General features: G+C 48.8%; 1 protein-coding gene across 3 annotated transcripts; it reads left to right on the forward strand.

The window, feature by feature from the left end:
* The first annotated feature begins 8,969 nt into the window (after window positions 1-8,969).
* On the forward strand, window positions 8,970-20,426 carry ADAMTSL4 (ADAMTS like 4). 3 transcript variants are annotated; one of them, XM_044672637.1, is made up of 19 exons: window positions 8,970-9,068; window positions 11,116-11,211; window positions 11,562-11,667; window positions 11,984-12,041; window positions 12,258-12,610; window positions 12,827-13,544; window positions 13,950-14,052; window positions 15,100-15,236; window positions 15,599-15,803; window positions 16,031-16,203; window positions 16,371-16,481; window positions 16,578-16,767; window positions 17,220-17,349; window positions 17,685-17,889; window positions 18,002-18,178; window positions 18,451-18,657; window positions 18,775-18,954; window positions 19,323-19,467; window positions 19,619-20,426. In XM_044672637.1, exons 3-19 carry the CDS (start codon window positions 11,648-11,650, stop codon window positions 19,753-19,755), a joined length of 3,249 nt encoding a protein of 1,082 aa, XP_044528572.1. In that variant the 5' UTR covers window positions 8,970-9,068; window positions 11,116-11,211; window positions 11,562-11,647; the 3' UTR covers window positions 19,756-20,426. The 3 variants fall into 3 exon arrangements, with proteins under 3 accessions (XP_044528572.1, XP_044528570.1, XP_044528571.1); XM_044672635.1 differs by having other exon boundaries at window positions 16,371-16,767; XM_044672636.1 differs by lacking the exon at window positions 8,970-9,068 and adding an exon at window positions 10,142-10,228 and having other exon boundaries at window positions 16,371-16,767.
* The last annotated feature ends 944 nt before the right edge of the window (window positions 20,427-21,370 follow it).

The raw sequence follows: 21,370 nt of genomic DNA on the forward strand, positions 1-21,370 counted from the left end.
TTTTCCAGTTTTCCCAGCAGTTTTTGTCAAATAGTGAGTTCTTCCCCCCAAAGCTTGGATCTTTGGGTTTATTGAACACTGGGTTACTATGGTTATTCGCTACTGTGTGTTGATCACCTCACCTATTCCACTGATCCACTAATCTATTTCTTAGCCAGTACCAGATTGTTTTTGTATTTAAAAGCTATATTGGGAGGAAAAAAAGACCAAAGAAGGTACAGGACCTTTGCTTGGGATGACAGTAACTGACAAGAGAAAAAGAGCTGCTTGTTTTTTTATTTCTCTGTAAAGGAGTCTGACCTTAAAACTGAAAATGATAGGGCAAAAATGACCAACAGGGAGTTGCTACACAACATAAGGGAGGAAATTGATTGTAAAAGACTGTCTAGCTGCTCTCAATGAATTCAAGTCACATGGACCAGATTTACTGCATCCTGAAAGGACTGACAGATGTACCTGCTGAGCCAGTGACAGAAATATCTGAAAGACCACAAAAACTGGATAGGTAACCTGAGATGAGAGAGAGGTAAACTGTGTCTCAATTTTGAAAAAAGGAAAGAGGACAAAGTAGGCAAACTATGAGTTGGAGATACTGACTTTGTTTCCTAAGGAAACTGTAGAACAAATAATTTAAGAGATGGATGGCAAACATCTAGAAAGGAAAACAATGACTAACAAGAAACATCAACGTCATGTCAGACTCGCCTCATTTTCTTTTTTTTACATGAATACTAAACTAATGAATGAAGGGAATGATGTAGGTATAATTTATCTAGATTTTAGCAAAGCTTATCTCATACTGTTCTTATAGAGACTATAGAGAGATATAAATTAGACAAACAAATAAGAAAATTTGTAGAACAACCCTCTAAGAGGAAATCCATTGCTCACTTCTCAAATTTAAAAGATAAAATTATTTATGGCCTGCTAAAAATGATACTCATCATCTTTCATGTATATTTCCTCTGTATATTGTCTTACTCCAGTAATTTGTTTGATGTATATATTTCTATTCCACCTGATCAAGTTCTACACCATTAATTTCCTCATAAGATTTGCATACCACTGAATGAGTTTCAGTTACAATAATATAGTCAATGCCTAGAACCAAACCCAAACCAACACCTCATCTCCTCTTATTATCTTTTTTTTTTAAACCCTTAACTTCTGTGTATTGGCTCCTAGGTGGAAGAGTGGCAAGGGTGGGCAATGGGGGTCAAGTGACTTGCCCAGGGTCACACAGCTGGGAAGTGTCTGAGGCCAGCTTTGAACCTAGGACCTCCCATCTCTAGGCCTGACTCTCAATCCACTGAGCTACCCAGCTACCCCCACCCCCTCCTCCCATCTCCTCTTATTATCAATGCATTTTTATATGTTCTCTAACCTTCTTGATCTCTATGGGCAAGTAAGTGGTGAAGTAAAGTGCCAGGCTTGGAATCTAGAAGTCTCATCTTCATGAGTTCAAGCCAGCCTCAGCTGTGTGATCCTGAACAAGTCACATAACCCTGTTTGCCTCAATTTCTCATCTGTAAAGTGAACTGGAGAAGAAAATGGAAAACCACTCTCCCCAAATCCTCTAAATCAGATCATGAAGAGTTGGACATGACTGAACAACAACAAACCTTCCTGAGTCAGATGCAGACACACTATTAGGTATTTTTCAAATTTTCCAGTTCTGGTTGATTGAAAAGTCAAGTACCTATTCTCAAAAGGCATAGTAATGTCAAAAACAACAGCAGTGTGGTTTTTGTGATCTAGAATTACTAGATTAAACAATAATACAATGGGATGATTCAGAACTAGTTAGATGGCTAGACTCAAAGAGTAATTGTTCAATGTCAACATAGGAGTTTCCCAGTGGAGAATTCCAGTCATCTATACTTGGATCTATACTATTTAACATTTTATCAGTGACTTGGATAAAAGGATATATGGCATGCTCATTAAATTTGCAAATGACACAAAGCTGAGAAGACCACCTGATATCTAGGAAGACAGTCCAAAAGTAAACTGGACTGAATTGAATAACATGAAATTCAATACTGAGCTTTGTAAGGTCATATACTTGGGTATAAAAATCAGTTTCACAAGAAAAAGATGGACAGTAGTTCTGAAAAATACCTGGGAATTTTAGTGAGCTGCAAACTCAATGTCAGTAGCCCTTAAAAACCAATGTGAGGGGGCAGCTGGGTAGCTCAGTGGATTGAGAGCCAGGCCTAGAGACAGGAGGTCCTAGGTTCAAATCCGGCCTCAGACACTTCCCAGCTGTGTGACCCTGGGCAAGTCACTTGACCCCCATTGCCTACCCTTACCACTCTTCCACCTATAAGTCAATACACAGAAGTTAAGGGTTTAAAATAAAAACAAACAAACAAACAAACAAACAAAAAACCAATGTGATCTTGGGATATACCAAGAAATAAGTTCATTAAGGAATATCCCAGGAATTGGGAGGTGATATTCTAACCTTGTATTTTGCCTTGATTGGTCATCCTTCAAAGAATAATGTTATGTTCTGAGCACGATCAAACCAGAAGGACATTGATAACCTGGAGAATATCCATAAGGCTACCAGGGTGGGAGAGGGCTTTGAGTCTGACATGAGGATTGCTTGAAAGAACAGAGGATGTTTTGACTAGAGAAAAGACTGGACTGAAGAGGAAAAGGAGAGCAGTTATGATAGCTGTTTTCAAGCATGTGAAGGAAGAACTAGACTTCTGACTCTAGAGGGCAGAACAAGAACCAAAGAATGGAAGCTGCTAAGAGGCAATTTAGGCTTGATTTCAAGAAATAAACTTTCTAACAATTAGAACTCTCCAAAAGTGATATGCCTTGATAGGTGGATGGTAGATTTTCCCTCCTTGAAGGTTTTTAAGCAGAGATTGGGCGGCCACTTGTTGGCTACACCATAAAGGGATTCTTTGTGTGTATGAGTTGGGATAGGTAGGTGCTAAAGTCCTTTACGATTTTCCAATTCTATCAGATTGTTGTTGTTGATCAGTTGTTTCAGTCATGTCTGACTCTTTGTGACCTCATTTGTGGTTTTCTTGGCAAAGATACTGGAGTGGTCTGTCATTTTCTTCTCTAGCTCATTTGACAGATGAGAAAACTGAGGCAAACAGAGTTAGGTGATTTGCCCAAGGCCACACAGCTAGTCTGAGACCAGATTTTAACTCAGGAAGATCAGTCTTCCTGACTGCAAACCATACACTCTAACCACTGTACCGCCTAGCTGCCCCCATCTATTAGACACAGCCTTAGTCTGAGCTCTGCTTCAGAACTGCCAATTATATTTCATACTGGATCTCCTATAATATCTCAAATTCAACAGAATTCATTATCCAATTTGCCCATAACTGTTAAAGGTACTACTATCCTGTTGGTAACCCTGGTTATAACTTCAGTCATCCTGGTTTCCTCCCTTTCCTTCACTTCCCCTCTTATCCAAACAGCTGTCAAATCTTGTCAATTAGATTTCATCCACAATTCTCACACCCATCTGCTTTTTGCTACTGCCCTAGCCACAACCCTAATTCTGGCCCTCATTACCTCTCCCCTAACTATTGCAATAGACTGCAATAGGTCTGCCTCTAGTCTCTCCCTTCTCTAATCAATCTCCTACCTGCCTTCCAAAGTGACATTCCTAAAACACTTCTGGCCTTTTCATTCCCTGACTTAACTAGTCTTGCTGTTCTTCACAGAGGACATTCCATTGCCTGTCTCCATGTTTTTGTGCCTAATGTTCCCTCATGTCAGAAATGCTCCTCTTCTCCCCCAATCACTCCTCTTAAAACCCCTGCTTTCTTCTAAAGTTCAGCTCAGAAACCACCTTCTATATGAAGTTCTTCCTGATATCCTCAGCTGCTGGTGTCACCTTCTAAGTTCCTGAAGGGATAAGGGATGTCTTTTGCCTCTTTTTGTATCCCTGCTTAGCACAATGCCTGGAACATAGATACCTTATTGATTGGTTGCGGGTGGGGGTGGGATATACATATCATTCCCCTGACAGAAGGTAAATTCTATAAAGGAAGGAACTAAATTTTGTCTTTGTATCCCCAGAGCCAGGAAACTGGAATCAGGAACACCTGAGCTCAAATCCAGCCTCAGACATTTACTCACCATGTGACTGTAGGCAAACCACTTAACTCTGTTTCAGTTTCCTCATCTGTCAAATGAGCAGGAGAAGGAAATGGCAAACCAACTCCAGTATCTTTACCCAGAAAGCCCCAAATGGGGTCATGAAGAGTTGGACCCAATTGAACAAGTTGTCAGAGCCTAGCACACAGCAGGGTAGGTGCTTAAATCCCTTTTGATACATATGCACATTAAAATGTCCTATCATAGGGGCAGCTGGGTAGCTCAGTGAAGTGAGAGTCAGGCCTAGAGACAGGAGGTCCTAGGTTCAAACCCGGCCTCAGCCACTTCCCAGCTGTGTGACCCTGGGCAAGTCACTTGACCCCCATTGCCCACCCTTACCAATCTTCCACCTATGAGACAATACACCGAAGTACAAGGGTTTAAAAAAAAATGTCCTATCATCACTTATTTGGATGAACATAGTCAACAATACATAGCCTGGCTCTTTTCTCCTTCATCTATACCAGTGATTCCCAAAGTGGGCGCCACTGCCCCCTGGTGGGTGCTGCAGAGATCCAGGGAAAGGTGATGGCCACAGGTGCATTTGGGGGCAGTGAATAACTGTAAGGGGGCAGTGATAGTATGTGACAGGGGATGCTAAGTAATATTTTTGCTGGAAAGGGGGCGGTAGACCAAAAAAATTTGGGAACCGCTGATCTATACTATCCTAGAAGAAGTTCTAGTTCAGTAGTTCTTAACCTGGAAATCTATGAACTTGGTTTTGTTTTGTTTTAGTATTTTGAAACTTTCAGTATACTTCCTTTTCCTTTTTATGCTATGTATTTTATACATTTAAAAATGTGATTCTGAGAAGGAATCCATACACTTCACCAGAATGCATATGGATCTGTGACACAAAAGAGGCCATGAATCCTCGTTCAAGGTGAATATATACCTAATCCTTTATTTCTTGGGTTTGTTTTTCCTAAGATAAGGTCCACAAACCTAACCTCAGTGCAGGGTAGTTCTCTGAAGGTTACTATTCAGGAAACCCTTGCCTGGCCATCTATAATGAAATTTATGGGCCTGTTAATATTTGAACATTTCTAAGTTTGAACTATGATTCTTCTCCCCCAATTCAAGACAACTTAAAATTATAGTCAATTAATTTCCCCTCTTCCTAGCTTCCATTCTGTGTAAATGGAATTAGCTCATCCTCATTCATTGTTAGACTCTAGCCATCAGAAATAATGTCATCCCACCCTACTTAGTGGGGAGGGGAAGATTAGTTACCCACACGTGACAATAAGTAACAAATCAAGAATAAGGGACTGCCCTTTGGCAGTCCAAAACAGCATTGAGGCTGCCATTTGTCCACTTGAAATTAGAGGTGGATGCAGGAAGTGATGGAAAATGCTATCTTTTAAATATGATGGTAACTTCCTGTGGAGGCAGTTGGGGCTTTGAACTTGGTGTTGAAGGGTTTCTGCTGAGACCTCAGGCAGCTTCTCTCTGAATTGTCACAAGGGTAAGTTAGGCTGACTCCCTTTCTCCTCCCTTGGCGTTTCTGGAGGCTCTAGCCTCAAGGAGGCCTCTCTTGCTTCTCTAATTGTAAAAGGCCTTGTTTAATTAACCTCTAAATTCTCATCCGGTCAGGACCTCTGGGCCAGAGTTTCTCTCTCTCAATTTCCCTATCTTCAACCTTCCTAATTGTAAATAAACTACCATAAAAGCCATGCTGACTTGGGTCTATTTTAATTATGGAATCAAGCTAATCCGATTTCTAGCGACCATACCTTAAATATCTAGTTTCACCTCTTACAATTCTTACCCATAGTCTCTATATGATTTAACTTAAGAGGCCTTGAAAGGCTCCCTTAACCACAGAGAACTCTCCAATAGCCTACTAAGATACTTGATTTTTCACACCTAAAATTGAATTATCTTATCTCTAAGATCTCTTCTAGCTCTAAAATTTTATGATTTTAAATAGTTCATTGGAGATGACTAGTATTCCCTGTTAAAAAAGCAATTATCCTTAGAAAAGATTAAACTATCAGCTTTGAACACCTTTGAGATGGTTATTTATCAGATAACTCTGTTAGGTAACTAAGTTCCCTTGGAAAAAGGAGTTTGCAAGGTCCAAAGAAAATAGAATGACAATATGATCTTGGACAAGTTATTTTCAACTCTTTGGTCCTCAAAAGAGGGCCTAAACTGTAAAATGGGACAGATGGACTAGATGCTCTCTAAAGTCTCTTTCAGCTCAAAATTCTATGGATAAGTAGACCATCATATCATCTGCAAAGAGTGATAGCTTAGTCTCCTCTTTGCCTATTTTGATTCCTTCAATTTCTTTTTCTTCTCTAATTGCTACTGCTAGTATTGCTAATACAATGTTAAATAATAGAGGTGATAATGGGCATCCTTGTTTCACTCCTGATCTTATTGGGAAGGCTTCTAATTTATCCCCATTGCATATGATGTTTATTGATGGTTTTAGGTATATACTGTTTATTCTTTTTAGGAAAGGTCCTTCTATTCCTATACTTTCCAGTGTTTTCAATAGGAATGGATGTTGTGTTTTGTCAAAGGCTTTTTCAGCATCTATTGAGATAATCATGTGATTTTTGTCAACTCTCATTTCAACTTAACAAATATTCATCAAAATATCTAAGTGCAGGGGGCAGCTGGGTAGCTCAGTGGATTGAGAGTCAGGCCTAGAGACAGAAGGTCCTAGGTTCAAATACGGCCTCAGACACTTCCCAGCTGTGTGACCCTGGGCAAGTCACTTGACCCCCATTGCCTACCCTTACCAATCTTCCACCTATAAGTCAATACACAGAAGTTAAGGGTTTAAAAAATTAAAAAAAAAAATATCTAAGTACATTTCCATAATTGACAAAGGGAATATTTAAAAAGGAGAAGCCACTGTTCCTGCCTCTTCTTTATTAGTAAGATAATTAAATTAAACGTTTACTAAGATCTATCATGTGTATTAAGAGTCTCTGGATCAATCATTGGCCCAGTTGCTATTCCTTTGGGCAGAGCACTGTGCGCCTTAGGCTCAGGAAAGGAAAGGAAGGAAGATAACAAGTACAATTATGCCAGGCCCTGGGCTGAGCACTTTTCAATGGTATCTCATTTAATCTTCATAACAAGCCTAGGAGGTGGGGGCTATCATTATCCTCATTTTCAGTTGAGGAAGCAGAGGCAGCAAAGGCTAAGTGACTTGCCCAAGATCCCACAGCTAGTATCTGAGGTCAAATTTGAACTCAGGTCTTCCTAACTCCAGGTCCAACATTCTATTCACTTTATCACCTAGTTCCCTAGTGAGGAGGCTCAGATTGGTAGATTGCTTGAGCTCTGGAGTTCTGAGAGGAAAAAAGGCTTAAGTTGATTGAGTATCTGCGTATGGATGGGCTCCTGGTTCCAGGGTGCCATCATGCTGCCTAAGAAAGGGTGAAGCAGTACAGGTTGGAAACGGAGCAGGGCAAAGCTTCCATACCTATCAGCAATGAAGTAGAGCCTCTGAGTGGCCAGCTGCACTTCCACTCAGGAGTGGGGGGTCCTAGTCTGCCCTCAAAAAAATTAGGTAAAATTGAAAGAGATCAATGGCTGAAGACATTTTGGGTAAATGGAACGGTGTTGTACAGGACATAACTGAGACAATAAATTTTAAGAGTTCAGTTTGGCAGGACTAAAGCACACAATGGACACAGGGAATGGTGACACCCCCTCACACACACACACTCCACCCACCGCAAGCTGGGCCCCTAATAAGCCTCCAGTCAAGCACATGTCTGGAGTACAAGGTGGGGATCGGTGAGAAAGGGTTGGATCATAGCAGAGGGCACAGGGATTTGAATGTCGTGCTAAAGACCCCAAATAGACAAATATTTAATTGCGGTAACACATTCCCATAAGGCTTTGTGTGTTTCAAAGCATCTTAACAGAAAGATTAGGTTTTAAGGCTAATCACAGGATTCAGAAGTGCCGGGGACATTAGAGGCCTCTGACTCCAACTCCCTCATTTTCCGGAGAAGAAACTCTGAGCCAGTCTGGAGGGGCGCAATGGAAGGAGTGGGGAGACACAAAGTAAAGATGAAGCAGAGAAACGGAGAAGGTCTGAGAATGGAGAGATACAAAGTATAGAGGAAGGTATCGAAGAGGAAGAGAGGGGAAGAAGGGAAAGGGAGAGGGAGAGGGAGAGGGAGAGGAGGGGGTCCCGGCCCTCAGGGAGCTTACAATTCGAAGTAAAACAAAGACCCCCTCCGCAACATCCCTCCCGACCTCCTCCCCACGCACACACAAGACAGGCGCCACACGAGGGCCCCAGACTTCAGCCCAGGTGCTGCAGCTGTCCCAAACTATCGCTCCCCAGCTGGGTGCCTCCCACCTAGGGCCGTCCACCTCCGGGGTTGTTTGGCCCAGCGGCCGCAGGTCGTTGGGCAGCCTCCGGCTGGGGGCCCGAGGTAGCACCAGCAGTACCTAAGGGGAGGCGGGGCCCCGAGATCTGTCCCGGCCAGCCTTAAAAAGGAAGTTGGAGCGGGTCCCACCGTTCTGGACAGGGTCGGGACGCCTCGGAGCATCGCCCTTTTCAGACCCTTCCGAAGGGGCCTGGCCATCTGGGCGGGCTTCCAGCCCACGCTCTCTCTGGCTCTGAAGACCCCGGCTTGAGGGTTCGGGTGTTCGGGCCGGGATCCCGTCCAAGCACCCGAGCTCTTCACAGGAGAGAACAACCCAGCTGGGACCGGCTGGCTAGAGCTGCAGAGAAGGGATCTGGAGAGGCGGGACCCCACGCGAGAGGGACGGACGGACGGGCAGGGGGGAGGAGCGAGGGAGGGGCCCTGGCCGGGGGCGGAGCCGGGGCTGGAGGCGCCAGTGACCGGGGAGCCCGGCTCAGGGGCCGAGCCGGGGCGGCCGGAGAGGAGCGGAGCGGATTCCGGGCGGGGAGCCCCCGAGCGGAGGGGCCTCGAAGCTGCGCGCAGGTACGACCCCCGCTGCCCCAGGCCCGCTCTCCCGGGAGTCCCGTTAGATCGCTTTCCTAGCGTGCCCCGCAGCCGCCCCGCCCCCGAGCCTGGCTCCGGAGTTTCAGCGCTCGGCATCTAACTTTTTCGGGGGACCCCCCACCTCCACGGGGCAGAGGGACCCAACTCTTCTCCCCTTCCCCATCCGTAGTCAGATTCAGCCCCCACCCCTACCCGGCCTCCAGCCCTTTCGCCATCGTAACACAAACGGCGCCCCGTCTCTCCATCCTCACTCCAGGCAGGGCCAGTACTGTTCCCCCAACTCCTGGCTTAGCACTCGTTCCTGGCTCTGAGGAACTAATGCGGGGATGCAGGTGGCTGGCAAGCTTTGATCTTGGCCAGACCCCCAAGGGTGGGAGACCAGGGTGGCATCCTGGGTGACAGCTCAGACTTCAGTGTGAAGGAAGAAGGGAGCAAAAGAGGAAGGGCATTCAAGGTATTCAAGAAAACTGAGCATTAACGCGCAGGCATCCATCAACATTTTCCATCCCAACATCCCCAAAAGCCGGAGAAGGAAATAAAGGGTGAAAAGGTTTCGTCCCTCTCCAAATTTCTGGCTTGCTCTTTGATCTCCACCAGCCTGGGGAGGGGGTGTGGCCACGGAGAGTTCAGGTCACTCGGGGATGGCCAGATAGCAATGTCCATTCTGTAATCAGGGAAACTATTTCTGACCTCTGCCAAGCCCCAGGTTGGGCTGATAGGTACCAAGTGACTGGGTCAGCCAGGCCTGAGGAGAATAAAGAATGTTTGACAGGAGCACAGACCGCCTCTATATCTGTCTCTGGCTCTCCCAGCAAGGGAGGGGGGTATCGGCCCCCTGCCCAGCTGTGTTGGGGAGGGTGGGGCCGGGGACTTTTCCAGAGAGGGAGCCAGGCCTGGCCCAGGCCCCGGGAGCTCACGTCACCCCCACCCCCTTGGCCCCCACTTCTCTAGGGAACAGCCAGAGCCAAATCGAGCTAGGAATGGGATTATGTGTACCAAGTAGAGACCTGGGGAGTCATAAGCATAGACCTGGGGTGGCAGGGAAAGAGACACAAAGAAATCTGGGGAAAGAGAGTAAAATCGGAAGCAGACCATTTCTCCTTCAACTGCAAGGGTTCTCCTCTTTTTTCTACCTCAAGGTAAGGGCTCTTATCTCTTCCCAAATGGAGGAAAGGGCTAGAAGCAGAGAAATGGGCAATTATGTAAAGTATGAGACCTCTCAACCACTCTGCCTGGAACCCTAGCATGGCCCCCTGCCCCATAGGCGTTGTTGCTGACCTCAGCAGGGCCAACCCAACCCCTGGGGAAAGGAGGAAGGGGCTGCCAGGCCTCAGGCAGAGGTGACCCCAGCCAGTTCTTGTCTAACCAGTCATTTTCCCTCCTCCACATTTTCAAGTCAATGGGTAATTTCAGGGAGGAACAGTGGGGATGAGCACAGACCCTTTTTATGCACCCTCCTTCCAAAATCGTTCTCTTTCATTCTTTCCCTAACCCCACGGTTGGCCCATCTCCGTTTTGGTCCCTTGGACTCCTCTCCCGGGTGCTTCTTAGCTCCAACAGAAACAATTTTTTTTTCCTGGAAAGCAGAACTGAGAACAGGGGTGGGGGCCCAGGGCTCAGAGCCTAGGCAGAGGAGGGAGGTATGGAACAAGAAAGAAAAGTAGCAAACCTCAGGCTCCACCAGGGCTAGGACTAGAAGCACTTGTTGGTCCAAAATGAGTCTCAAGACTAGCTTTTAGGTAGAACTTCCTGATTTTCCAAAAAGGGAGAGCCAGAGGCTCTTTGACCCCTGAGAGTTCTTATTGCAGCACCTAGCACATTATCATGGATGGACAAATTGATGAGTGACTGGGCATAGACAAGGGGCTCCTCCAGACTGACAGGGCTGGCAGCTCATACCCAGCTGGAAAAATAAGCCACTGCCCTTTTCCTCCCCACAACTTCAACCTTCAGCCAGCTTCATTGGTTTGAGATTTGAACTGGAGGCAAGAAAAAGATGAGGGCTTTCTTATCTTTGGATCTCTAGGCCAAAGGGAAAACAGAACCAAAGGATATGAAAGTGAGAGAACCCCTGAGAGGAGAGAACCCCAGTGTCCTGTACCCTCTCTTGGTACCTACTAAGGTGGGTATATAGAGTGTGGCCGGGAAGTAAAAGGAATCTTAATGGACAGAGCTTGGTACTTGAGCTGGGATAGAAATACCAGAAACTAGGGATTAGGAAAGGGAGATTAATCAGGATATTGAGGTATTTGGTAGGGGGTAGTGGGTCGAGGGTAAAAGGAATGACTGGGAAAACCAGGACATTGAGGGTAAAGTCCTCCAACCCTCAGCTACACCAAAGGACAAAAAAAGACCTGATCTCTCAAAATAGGGACAGAGGAGAGGAGTGTGTCATGTTATATCCTAACTTCAAACATTTTTATTGAGGGGACATAAGTCAAAGGTCACCTTTTTTTCCTGCCTTTCTTTCAGGTCTTTCTTCAAATCCAAAACTTTCCAGGTTTCTGAGTGGTGTTTATCTCCAGCCTCAGAGGACTGGGGAGAGATTAAGAGGGACAATGGAGAAATGGGCAAGCAGGTAAGAGGGGGAAATGGGAGGGGATAGTAGGATCTATTCCTGGGAGGTACAGGAGAAGAAGTCAGAAAGATGGAAGGGACAGAAGAATGGGTGAGTAGCCCTTCTATTTTCTGGGAAGCTTGGAGACCAGCTAGAAGGGGCCAGGCTTTGTGCAGGCTGTCCCCAAAAGTCTTAGTGTAGCTTTAATCTTTCATAAAGCCTAAGCTTTGATAGATATTAAAACTGCACTAAGACTTTGGGGACAGCCTGTATAAGGAAGTTTATGACCTCAATCCTAGCTACTGACTGATTATCTCCTCTGCCTCTGGCTCCTCAGACTAACACTGCCTCTTTTGCTGCTCCTGCTTCTTCTTCAACTGGGCCATGACCAGAAGGTTAGTAAAGGGGTTGGAGATTTTTGCCTGCTACCCAACCTTTCTGAAACCGTCTCCCCATTAATTTCCGAGAGCCTTTTGCTTATCCCATATTTCTTTCCTTCCTTATCTCATCCGCCAGACCCTTCCCTATTTGATGCCCCAGCCTGCTCTGCCCCCACCCTCATGTATGCCACACCAGTCCCTCCTTGATCTATCTCTTTTTCTCCCAAATAGGTGACCCGTCGCCACTCACGACAAATACGTCCTGAAGAAAGTAAAATCCCTGAGGCGGTCTGGGGTTCCTGGGGTCCATGGGCCCCATGTTCCCAGCCCTGTGGGCTTGGAATACAACGCCGGAGCAGAATCTGCCAATCATCTACATCTTTACAAACTGGGTTGCCTCTACCAGCCAGGCCACCTCGACATCCAGAGCCCGTGCCTGCTCGATCCCGAAACCTCAGACCCCAGCCCCCTAGAGAGACCCTCCCCCTTTATAAGCCAGAGCCCAGGGGAAGGACTGGACCTCGGGGAGGAATCCCATCCCAAGCAGGACAAGATGAGACTCAGGAGACCTCAACTGCAAGGAGGTAAGGGAAAATGAGGCTGAGTTTAGAGGTATACCACAGCAGGCAGATGGATCTGGAATGGAATGGGTGAGCCTTAGAGCATATGGAATCTAGCAGACAGGAACTAGGAAATGGGGTCGATTAAAAGAGTGGGGAATAGAAGAGGACAATTCAAAATGTTAGTTATATGGGGGAAGCAATCAGAACTATAACTCTATAACCATACCAACTTCCTAGGTCACGAGTTCGAGATCCCATCAAGCCAGGAATGTTTGGCTATGGGAGAATTCCTTTTGCTCTGCCCCTACATCGAAACCGGCGGCACCCACACGAACTGCCCAAAATGGAATTCCCCAGTGATGAGGCTTCTCAGACTCTATTTCCAGAGGCAGAGCCTCTCCAAGATTCTAAAATAAAGGCTTTCCACACTCTCACTGTTGAGACAGAAAAACCTGTTAACACTCAGCTCCCCCTAACCCAGATCCCTTCCACAGTCCTGCCTCCCCGGGAAGACTTTTATAGCCCCCAGAATTCTGGGACAGAAGTGCCCTCTAATACTAAGCCTCTGGGGACACAGACACCCCCAAAGACAACCAACTTCAAAACAAAGTCTACGCCCACCCCATCCCCCAGAACAAGTAATTCCCTTAATCAGGTCCACCCACAGAGATCACATCATTCCCAACCAGTGGGACCAGAATGGAGAAGATCCCCTCCTCCTTCCTCCTCTGCCCCCCGGGGCCAGGGCCGAGGTCATCAAAGAAGGAGAGAGCAGTGGGCACCCAGGAATCCCCATCAACAAGTCGTCGAAGCTCCCCCTCACCATTCAGATAGTTGGCTGCCCTTACATAGCCCCGGCCCCCACTCGGGTCCCCTCTGGAGCCTTTTTGCTCCCAGTGCTTCTGCCTTGAACTGTACTGGAGAGAATGAGCAATTAAGAGCCTGCATTCAGAAGGTGAGCCCTGTCTTGATCCTAGTACCTAAGCCTCCAGATGCCTTCCTGCTTTGTTCACATAGAAACAGGAGCCATGCTCCAATAATTTGGAGAAAACTGCCCTGGCAACAGACAAGAGATGTGATTGATGTCAGAGGTCCTAATTTATCTACTCTACTATTGGGGGTGGAAAATCCTAGTGTCTGAGCCCTAGTTCCCTCCTTTAAATGCCTTAGTTTTCTTAGCCCTCTCCCAGGGTTGTTATATCCTGGATCTTTGTCAGGAGATCCAAAGGCACACTCTCCCAAATTTCTGATTCCTTCTTTCCTCCCACAGATCTCCCCTCTATCCCAAGCCCTGACTGCTGCTCCCCTCATATTGTTTTTTTTCTTAGCCCTGACAGTTCTGTGTTTCCCCCAACCTCAGCCATGTCCCCCTGAACAACCGGATCCAAGGGCCCTACAGTGTGCAGCCTTTGATCCTCAGGAATTTATGGGCCGACTCTACCAGTGGGAGCCCTTCACAGAGGGTGAGGACTGAACCCCAGGACCCCAAGATTGGGCAGGCCAGACATTTTCCCCTTCCTACCCCTGAAAATCTTTGGCTAATGCATATTTTCCTAAATTTATCTCCCGCCTCGTTTATCCCTTCTTTAGTTTCTCTCTTTCCAGGCTAGGTTAAAGGAATATATGCCCATGTGGGAGAGTCCCCTTCCCTACAGGACAGAGAAAGGGGATACCCTTTCCGTGAATTCCTCAATTTCCGCCTTTCCCTCCCCATCAGGCAGTCTGCACTGTTTACATAGCCTGAGTGGCTGGGGGAATGTGGGGGCAGGACGGGAGGGGGGTATATATAGATGGCTCTTTGTGCTTCTGAGGTCCCTGCCAGGACCTAGGAGGGAGGGAGGGAGGGAGAGAGGAAGAGAGGGAGGGGAGAGTATGTGTGTATGTTTTAGGGGAAGCTAGGGCTGGCTGTATGACGCGGAATCTTCTAGAAAAAGAAAAAGCAACCAGAAAGTGCCAGAGCCAGGGTGCACAGTGGAGTCATACTGAGGGGAAATATTCCCCCCAAACTCAACAGTTTCACTGTCCCCTCTGGCTAGGTCAGCTATGTCCAGAGGTAGAGCAGTTGTAACCTGAGAGAACGGGCATGGCAAGAGGAATCTCAACAGGTCAGGGCTTGCTTTGTAGACCCCAACTGACATCAGATGACCTCAGTTGCCCTCAACATTTCATTTGAATGTTTCTAAAGAGTCCAAATTCATTTCTAGGCTTATTTGACCTTAAGTAAAGCCAAGTACTCAGGATATGACCTCAAATGACCGTGATTAATCTCAGGTGACCGCTCCTTTCCAAAGCTCCTTTATTGGTCCCACTGGCCTAATTCCTTGACAAACTTTAAATGATTCTCCAAAATTCAGAACTGCTTTCTTCTTAGCTAGTTTCTTTGATCCTTACTGACTTAGGAATAACCTCCATAGATTCTTAGCTAATTTAGGCAAATCCCTTGTTGACTCCATAATGAGTCTATCTGATATGTCTCCCGGAGTGATAGTTCCCTTCTTCTTACCTCCCAGTCCAGGGTTCTCAACGATGTGAGCTGAACTGCCGACCTCGTGGCTTCCGATTCTATGTCCGACACACAGAGAAGGTCCAAGATGGCACTCCCTGTCAGTCTGGAGCCCCAGACATCTGTGTGGCTGGACGATGCTTGGTGAGGATCTGATAGCCAAGGGCCGGGGTGGGGAGGGGGGAGAAGAAGCAAGGTTTGAGGACAGCCAGTGGTCCTAACCAACACCAAATATACACACTCACTGACACAGTCAAGTCTGAGATTGCATGGAGGATGGATATGGGTAGACATAGAGAAAGGAGAACTCTAAAGAGAAGGGTTTCATTTTCATGGGAGACCAAAGGAGATACCCAAAACTTGAGTTCTCATAACTACTCTGGAGAAGACAGGAATGAAGAGTTTTGGGTCTCAGTGGGATTCAGCTGGTAGGAATATGTGTGTGTGTATGTGGTGGGAGGGGGGTATCCCCTAAGCTTCACCTTTGTATATCCTTCCCTTCTCAGAGCCCTGGCTGTGATGGCATCCTTGGCTCTGGCAGACGCCCAGATGGTTGCGGTGTCTGTGGGGGAGATAATTCCACTTGCCACTTTGTTTTGGGGAACTTCACAGACCGAGGGGGCCTTCTGGGCTATCATAAGATCCTGCTAATCCCAGCTGGGGCTTCTCAGTTACAAATTGCTCAGCTTCGACCCAGCTCCAACTACCTTGGTGAGAATTTCTCCACACATACACCCCTCTCACCCCCATCCGCATTGTCCATACTTCTCTAAAGTGCTTGCCTTGTTCCTCTCTACGTGCCCATTTCTTCATCAGAGAAGAAGCAGTTGGGGAAGGGGAACCAGGGTTTGACCTCAAAGAGTCAGAGTGGAAATAATTTTGGGGAAATTGAAATGAGAGAGGAATACGATGACCTCCCTTCTTTCCCTCTCCCACAGCGCTTCGTGGTCCTGGGGGCAAGTCCATCATTAATGGTAACTGGGCTGTTGACCCGCCTGGGACCTATACTGCTGGAGGCACTGTCTTCCAGTATATTCGGCCTCCCAGGGAGGAAGGGAGAGGAGAGAGTCTGACAGCTGAGGGGCCCACGACACAGCCTGTGGATGTCTATGTAAGTTGGGAGTAAAAGAGGTTGATGACAGCAAGAGAAGCAACCAGGCTAAGGCCAGCAGAAAAGGGTTTTGTGTATGTGTTTGTCTAGGGAGAAATTTAAAGCTTTGTCTCTCTAATCCCCTCCTCTCCTCCAGAAACAGTTACCTTCTCTTTTCTTCCCCACAGATGATCTTTCAAGAAGAAAACCCTGGTGTCTCCTACCAATACCTCATCTCTTCACCTTCTCCAAACCTTGGAGACCCTACCCTAGCCCCTCTAGTTCCCCAACACCAGTCTGTTGAGGGGGTGAAGCCCTATGGGGAAGAGAGAAATAGGTGGGGGAGGAGGCAGAGAGGAGAGATTTTAGGACCAGATCATCATGTGCCTACTCAGTCCCCCCCAGAGGATCTAAAACTGGAGCCCCCACCACCTCCTCGATTAGCTCGGACCCCAGGAACTCTGCAGCGTCAGGTCCGGATTCCCCCTCTGCCTGCTCCTCCCCACCCCAGACCTCCCCTGGCATCCTTAACTGGATATTGGAAACGAATGGGATATTCAGAGTGCTCAGCATCCTGTGGAAAAGGTGAACCCTCCATCCCACAATCCAACCCTCAACTCTTGACTCCTCGACCCTAGAACTACTTGGCTTAACCAACCCTATTCCCAATCTAGGTCTTCAACTCACTCTGTTCTAACGCTCACTTTTTTTTTAAACCCCTTTACCTTCTGTCTTAGAATCATATTAAGTATCAATTCCAAAGCATAAAAGCAATAAGGGCAAAGCAGTTAGAGTTAGGTGACTTGTCCAGAGTCACACAGCTAGAAAAATTTTGACCCCAGGACCTCTCAACTCCAGGCCTGGCTCTCTCCCCACCAAGCTACCTAGCTGCCCCTGACACTCTTTTAAATTCACTGAATTAGACCCTGTTATAGCCCTGAAACCCAAACCATAGGAGCCCAGCAAAACTTTTCTTCTTTAGCGTGTCAGGCCAGAAGGGTCAGTCGGCTGCTCTCCTTTCCTCATCCCTTCTTTAGGTGTCTGGCGCCCAGTTTTCCATTGTGTGTCCCGTGATTCTGGAGAGGAAATGGAGGAGCAAAACTGTGTCCTAGGTTCCAGGCCACCTACCCCACCAGAGCCTTGTCATGGCCCTCCGTGCCCCCCTTAGTGAGTATGGTCCACGCAGCTCCCAGGGCACCTACTACAATATCTTCTGACCTCCTCTGGACTCTTCATGGGTCAGAGGCCCCCAAGGCAGAAAGAGAAGAGATCAGGACTCTTGGTGCTACATAGAGAGGGAAGAAGAAACTGAAGAACCGAGGCCCCTATCTTCTCCACCTGATATTAAGGCTCCAAATTCCTGCCATGTCTTGGAGTTAGACTCCCTCATCCTCCAACATCTCCTGTTCCACCTGTGTTTGATTCCACCCTGCACCCCCCCCCCCCCCCCGTGTCTTTGCCATTCCTGTCCCACCCCTATCCTCCCATATCCATGTCTCTAGCTGGGAGGCAGGTGAATGGACGTCCTGTAGCCGCTCGTGTGGCCCAGGCACCCAGCACCGCCAGCTCCGATGTCGGCAAGAATTTGGGGGGGGCGGTTCCTCGGTGCCCCTGGAGCGATGCAGTCACCTCCCTCGGCCCAATGTCACCCAGACGTGCCAGCTGAGACTCTGCGGCCACTGGGAAGTACGCTCTGCCTGGAGCCAGGTGAGCGGTAGGGATGAGGGAAGAGGGAAGCCAGAAGAGCTGGAGGACCGGTGGGGAAGTCTTGCCTCAAGAAGCATCTGTCTTCATGGATGATTTTCTCCATCCGTCCCAGTGCTCCGTTCGATGTGGTCGAGGCCAGAGGAGTCGGCAAGTGAGATGCGTGGGTAACCATGGTGATGAAGTAAGTGAACGGGAATGCACCTCTGGGCCTCCGAGACCCCCCAGCAAAGAGGCTTGTAATATGGGGCCCTGTACCATCGCCTGGTTCCACAGCGAATGGAGCTCCAAGGTAGAAACCTTAATCCCGAGAGCCCCCCCCAAATCCTCGACAGCCCCAATTGCTCTAAATCCAAGATGTTTCCAGATCTTTTCAGCTTTTCTGTCTAAACCCAGGTCCCCCAGAAGAACCCTGAGCCCCTAGATTCCTTGGTAGTTTTTATTCAGTGTGGCCCCTTTAAACCCAAAGCCATCAGAGATTCCATAACCTGTCCAAAATCAAACCTTACTCTCCATTCTGCTATCCCATCCCTCCTCACAGGACCTTGCCTTGCTTCCCAACAGTGCTCAGCCGAGTGCGGGACAGGAATCCAGAGGCGCTCTGTGATCTGCTTGGGGAGCGGAGAGTCCCAGGGGACTGCCGAAGAAGGGGAAGGGCTGGGGGGCAAAGGAAGAGGCTGCCCCACAGGGAGCCGCCCCCCTGATATGCGGGCCTGCAGCTTGGGGCCCTGCGAGGCAACCTGGCATTGGTATACAGGGCCATGGGGTGAGGTGAGTTGGGAAGACTGAGGAATCGGGCAGCCTGAGGCTGAATGGGAGAAGTGAATAAAAGATTCCCAGGGGTGTTCCTGGAGTTAAAGGTATGTTCTCTTCTTTTCGGGGTCCTAGTGTTCTGCAGAGTGTGGCTCTGGGACACAGCGCAGAGATGTGATCTGTGTGACCAAACTGGGAACCGAATTCAATGTTACTTCTCCTAGTAACTGCACTCATCTGCCCAGACCTCCTACCCTGCAGCCTTGCAAGGGGGATGGCTGCCAAGATCAATGGTTTTCCACTCCCTGGAGTACTGTGAGTGGTCCTACCTCTTCCTCAACCCCCATCAGCCCTGCCCTGTCTCTACCACTGTGTCCACTGACCCTTATTCTCTTATGAAGAAGCAACAACCCCACTTCCACTCTTGTCACCTCTTTGGCTCTCTGGGAAGTCCCCAGCTCCTCTGACCCCCGAGATCTTCACTCTACCTTCAATTGCAGTTTCTTCTCCTCTTTCAGGAGAGAAAGAGCAAGTCTCCTTCCTCCAGACTTTCCCTTCAGAGTATTTCCAGGGTTCTTTCTATCTTCCTCCTTAGGAAGATGGATGAGGAGCTCTGGGGTGATGGAATTGTAGGGGGAAGGGTCTAATGATTCTCTCTCTCTCTGCCACATGCCTTGTTCCAGTGCTCAAAGACTTGTCTGGGGGGTGTCCAAATGAGGGAGGTCCAGTGTCTGAGCGCCAACCAGACTCTCAGCACGAGATGCCCTCCTAACCTTCGGCCTTCCAGGAAAAGACCATGTAACAGTCAGCCATGTACTCAGCACCCCGGTAAGCCCCAATGGGTGGGGGATGGACAAGGGGAGGAAGGGGAGAGAGTAAGAATAAGAAAAGGGAAAGCAACAAAGTGAACAAATGCTGAGGAGCAGACAGCATCCCAGTGACCTCCTCACACCCACTACCTATCCCTCTTGTTCCCCAGATGACCATTGCCAAGACAACTCCCCACACTGCCCCCTCGTGGTCCAGGCTCGCCTCTGTGTCTACCCCTACTACACAGCCACCTGCTGCCGTTCCTGCGCCCATATCCAGGACAGGGCACCCCCAGAACCTGCCTGAGATGGAGCCAAAGTGCCCCTTACAGTTATCCCCCCAGCATCAGCTGCCCTGTGGACTCCTTCCCCTTCCTGCCCTTGACCTGCCTCGTGGGACTCTGGGAGAAATACCAGCACCTTCTATATTTATCCTGGGAGGAGTCTGGGGCACAAAGGGTGCCAGATTGTGGGGAGATGGCTGGGTCAGCGTGTGAGGGTCTGTGTGTGTATATGTGTCCTTCCACGGGTCTGTACCCCGGGTGCTAGTGCTGATGAGACCACGACTTCCTCCCCAGGGCCCGGGCCAGGAATGGGACACAAAGTGCTTTCTTCCCTGAATCTCCTCCAAGACATCAGGCATTCTGGCCCTCTGAATGTGCCCCAACCACCCTTGCCTTACCACCACACCACATTTCCCATGCCCCGAATCACCCCTTCAGGCCTCTCTCTTCCCCAGGCACCCCTACTGTACCCCTCTGTACCCTCCACCTCTCTGGGAGACGAGGAGTCTCCTGGTGCTCCTTTCCCCCACCCACCGGAGAAGGGACCAGTGTAGCCAGGGTTATAGAGACATGGAAGAGGGAAGGGAGTTCTTCGCCTTAGGATGCCCCAGCCCCTGGGCCTCCCCCCCCACCCTAGGATGGTTCCCACCCCAGAACTAATTTATTTTTTATTAAAGACGACTGTGATAAATAAGAAACAGGCTCCTCATTGTCCTCAGGGGAACCCAATCATCCGGGGCTCCCAGCCAGCGTGAAGTCAGGGTGGAGGGTGGGGACGGGAACAGCTGGCTGCATAGAGTCTAAGGCTGGGTAGCCAGTAGGGAAAGTCCCCCTACCTGAGGGGTGACAGATACGGTGCCCACAGCCGGCACCCGCACGTTGGGAACAGAAGCAAGCCTCGGGCGCTGCAGAACTGCATTTGACCACTAGAGGTCGCCGCTTCTTCCAATTCTAACATTGGAAGCTGGGGTTCCCGCAGGCCTGGCTTGGAGGCTTTTCCTGTGGGGCATTTTTAGAACAATCCACCCTTTCAGTGTCCCGATTCCGTCCCTCCCCGCCACTCCTCCGTCCGAGGCTCGGTAACTTTCCTGAAACCTACGAAACCCCAGAAGGGGAGCCGGACCGGGCCGGGCCGGCGGAGGGCTCGCTGCCCGCGGAGCGGGGCTTTCCTGAACTAGGATTGGGTGGAGAGAGGGCATGCTGTGGCTGGAGGGGACCGGGGGAGGGACCGGAGGAGGGGCCACTTACTGTACTGGATGTCCTGCCAAAGGCACATTCCTCCGAGCTGTCTCACAACCCTCTCCTCCCCCTTCCTGCTCTCAAGGTAAATAGTTTGGGGGATGGGGAGAGCCTGGTTCGATCCTGGTGCACCCCCCCCCGCCCCGCTGTGAACCCTGCTGTTTGGGACCTCTGCGGGGCTGCTGGGGGCTGGCAGTGCCGGGCCAATGATGCCCCCCTTCGCCAGCCGGGGCACGGAGAGAATCTTTGCTCCGGCCGTCCACATCCATCCGCCCTACAAACAGTGCAGGGAGTGCCTCTACGTTCTACGCGGCGGCCACTGCCATCTGCTCGGCGTGGAGGGGCCCTTCGGAGCCCCCAAACCTCTCCCGGCCCCTCACACACTCCTTTCAGGGGAGG

Source organism: Gracilinanus agilis, chromosome 4, assembly GCF_016433145.1.
Source record: "Gracilinanus agilis isolate LMUSP501 chromosome 4, AgileGrace, whole genome shotgun sequence".
NCBI classification, from domain to species: domain Eukaryota; kingdom Metazoa; phylum Chordata; class Mammalia; order Didelphimorphia; family Didelphidae; genus Gracilinanus; species Gracilinanus agilis.

Excerpts from the sequence above, each read along its gene's own strand:
- ADAMTSL4 (XM_044672635.1), top strand. The coding sequence starts at position 11,648 with ATGGAGAAATGGGCAAGCAG. Across the intron at positions 18,179-18,450 it reads ACAGCGAATGGAGCTCCAAG|TGCTCAGCCGAGTGCGGGAC; the intron begins GTAGAAACCTTA and ends GCTTCCCAACAG. Across the intron at positions 19,468-19,618 it reads GCCATGTACTCAGCACCCCG|ATGACCATTGCCAAGACAAC; the intron begins GTAAGCCCCAAT and ends CTTGTTCCCCAG.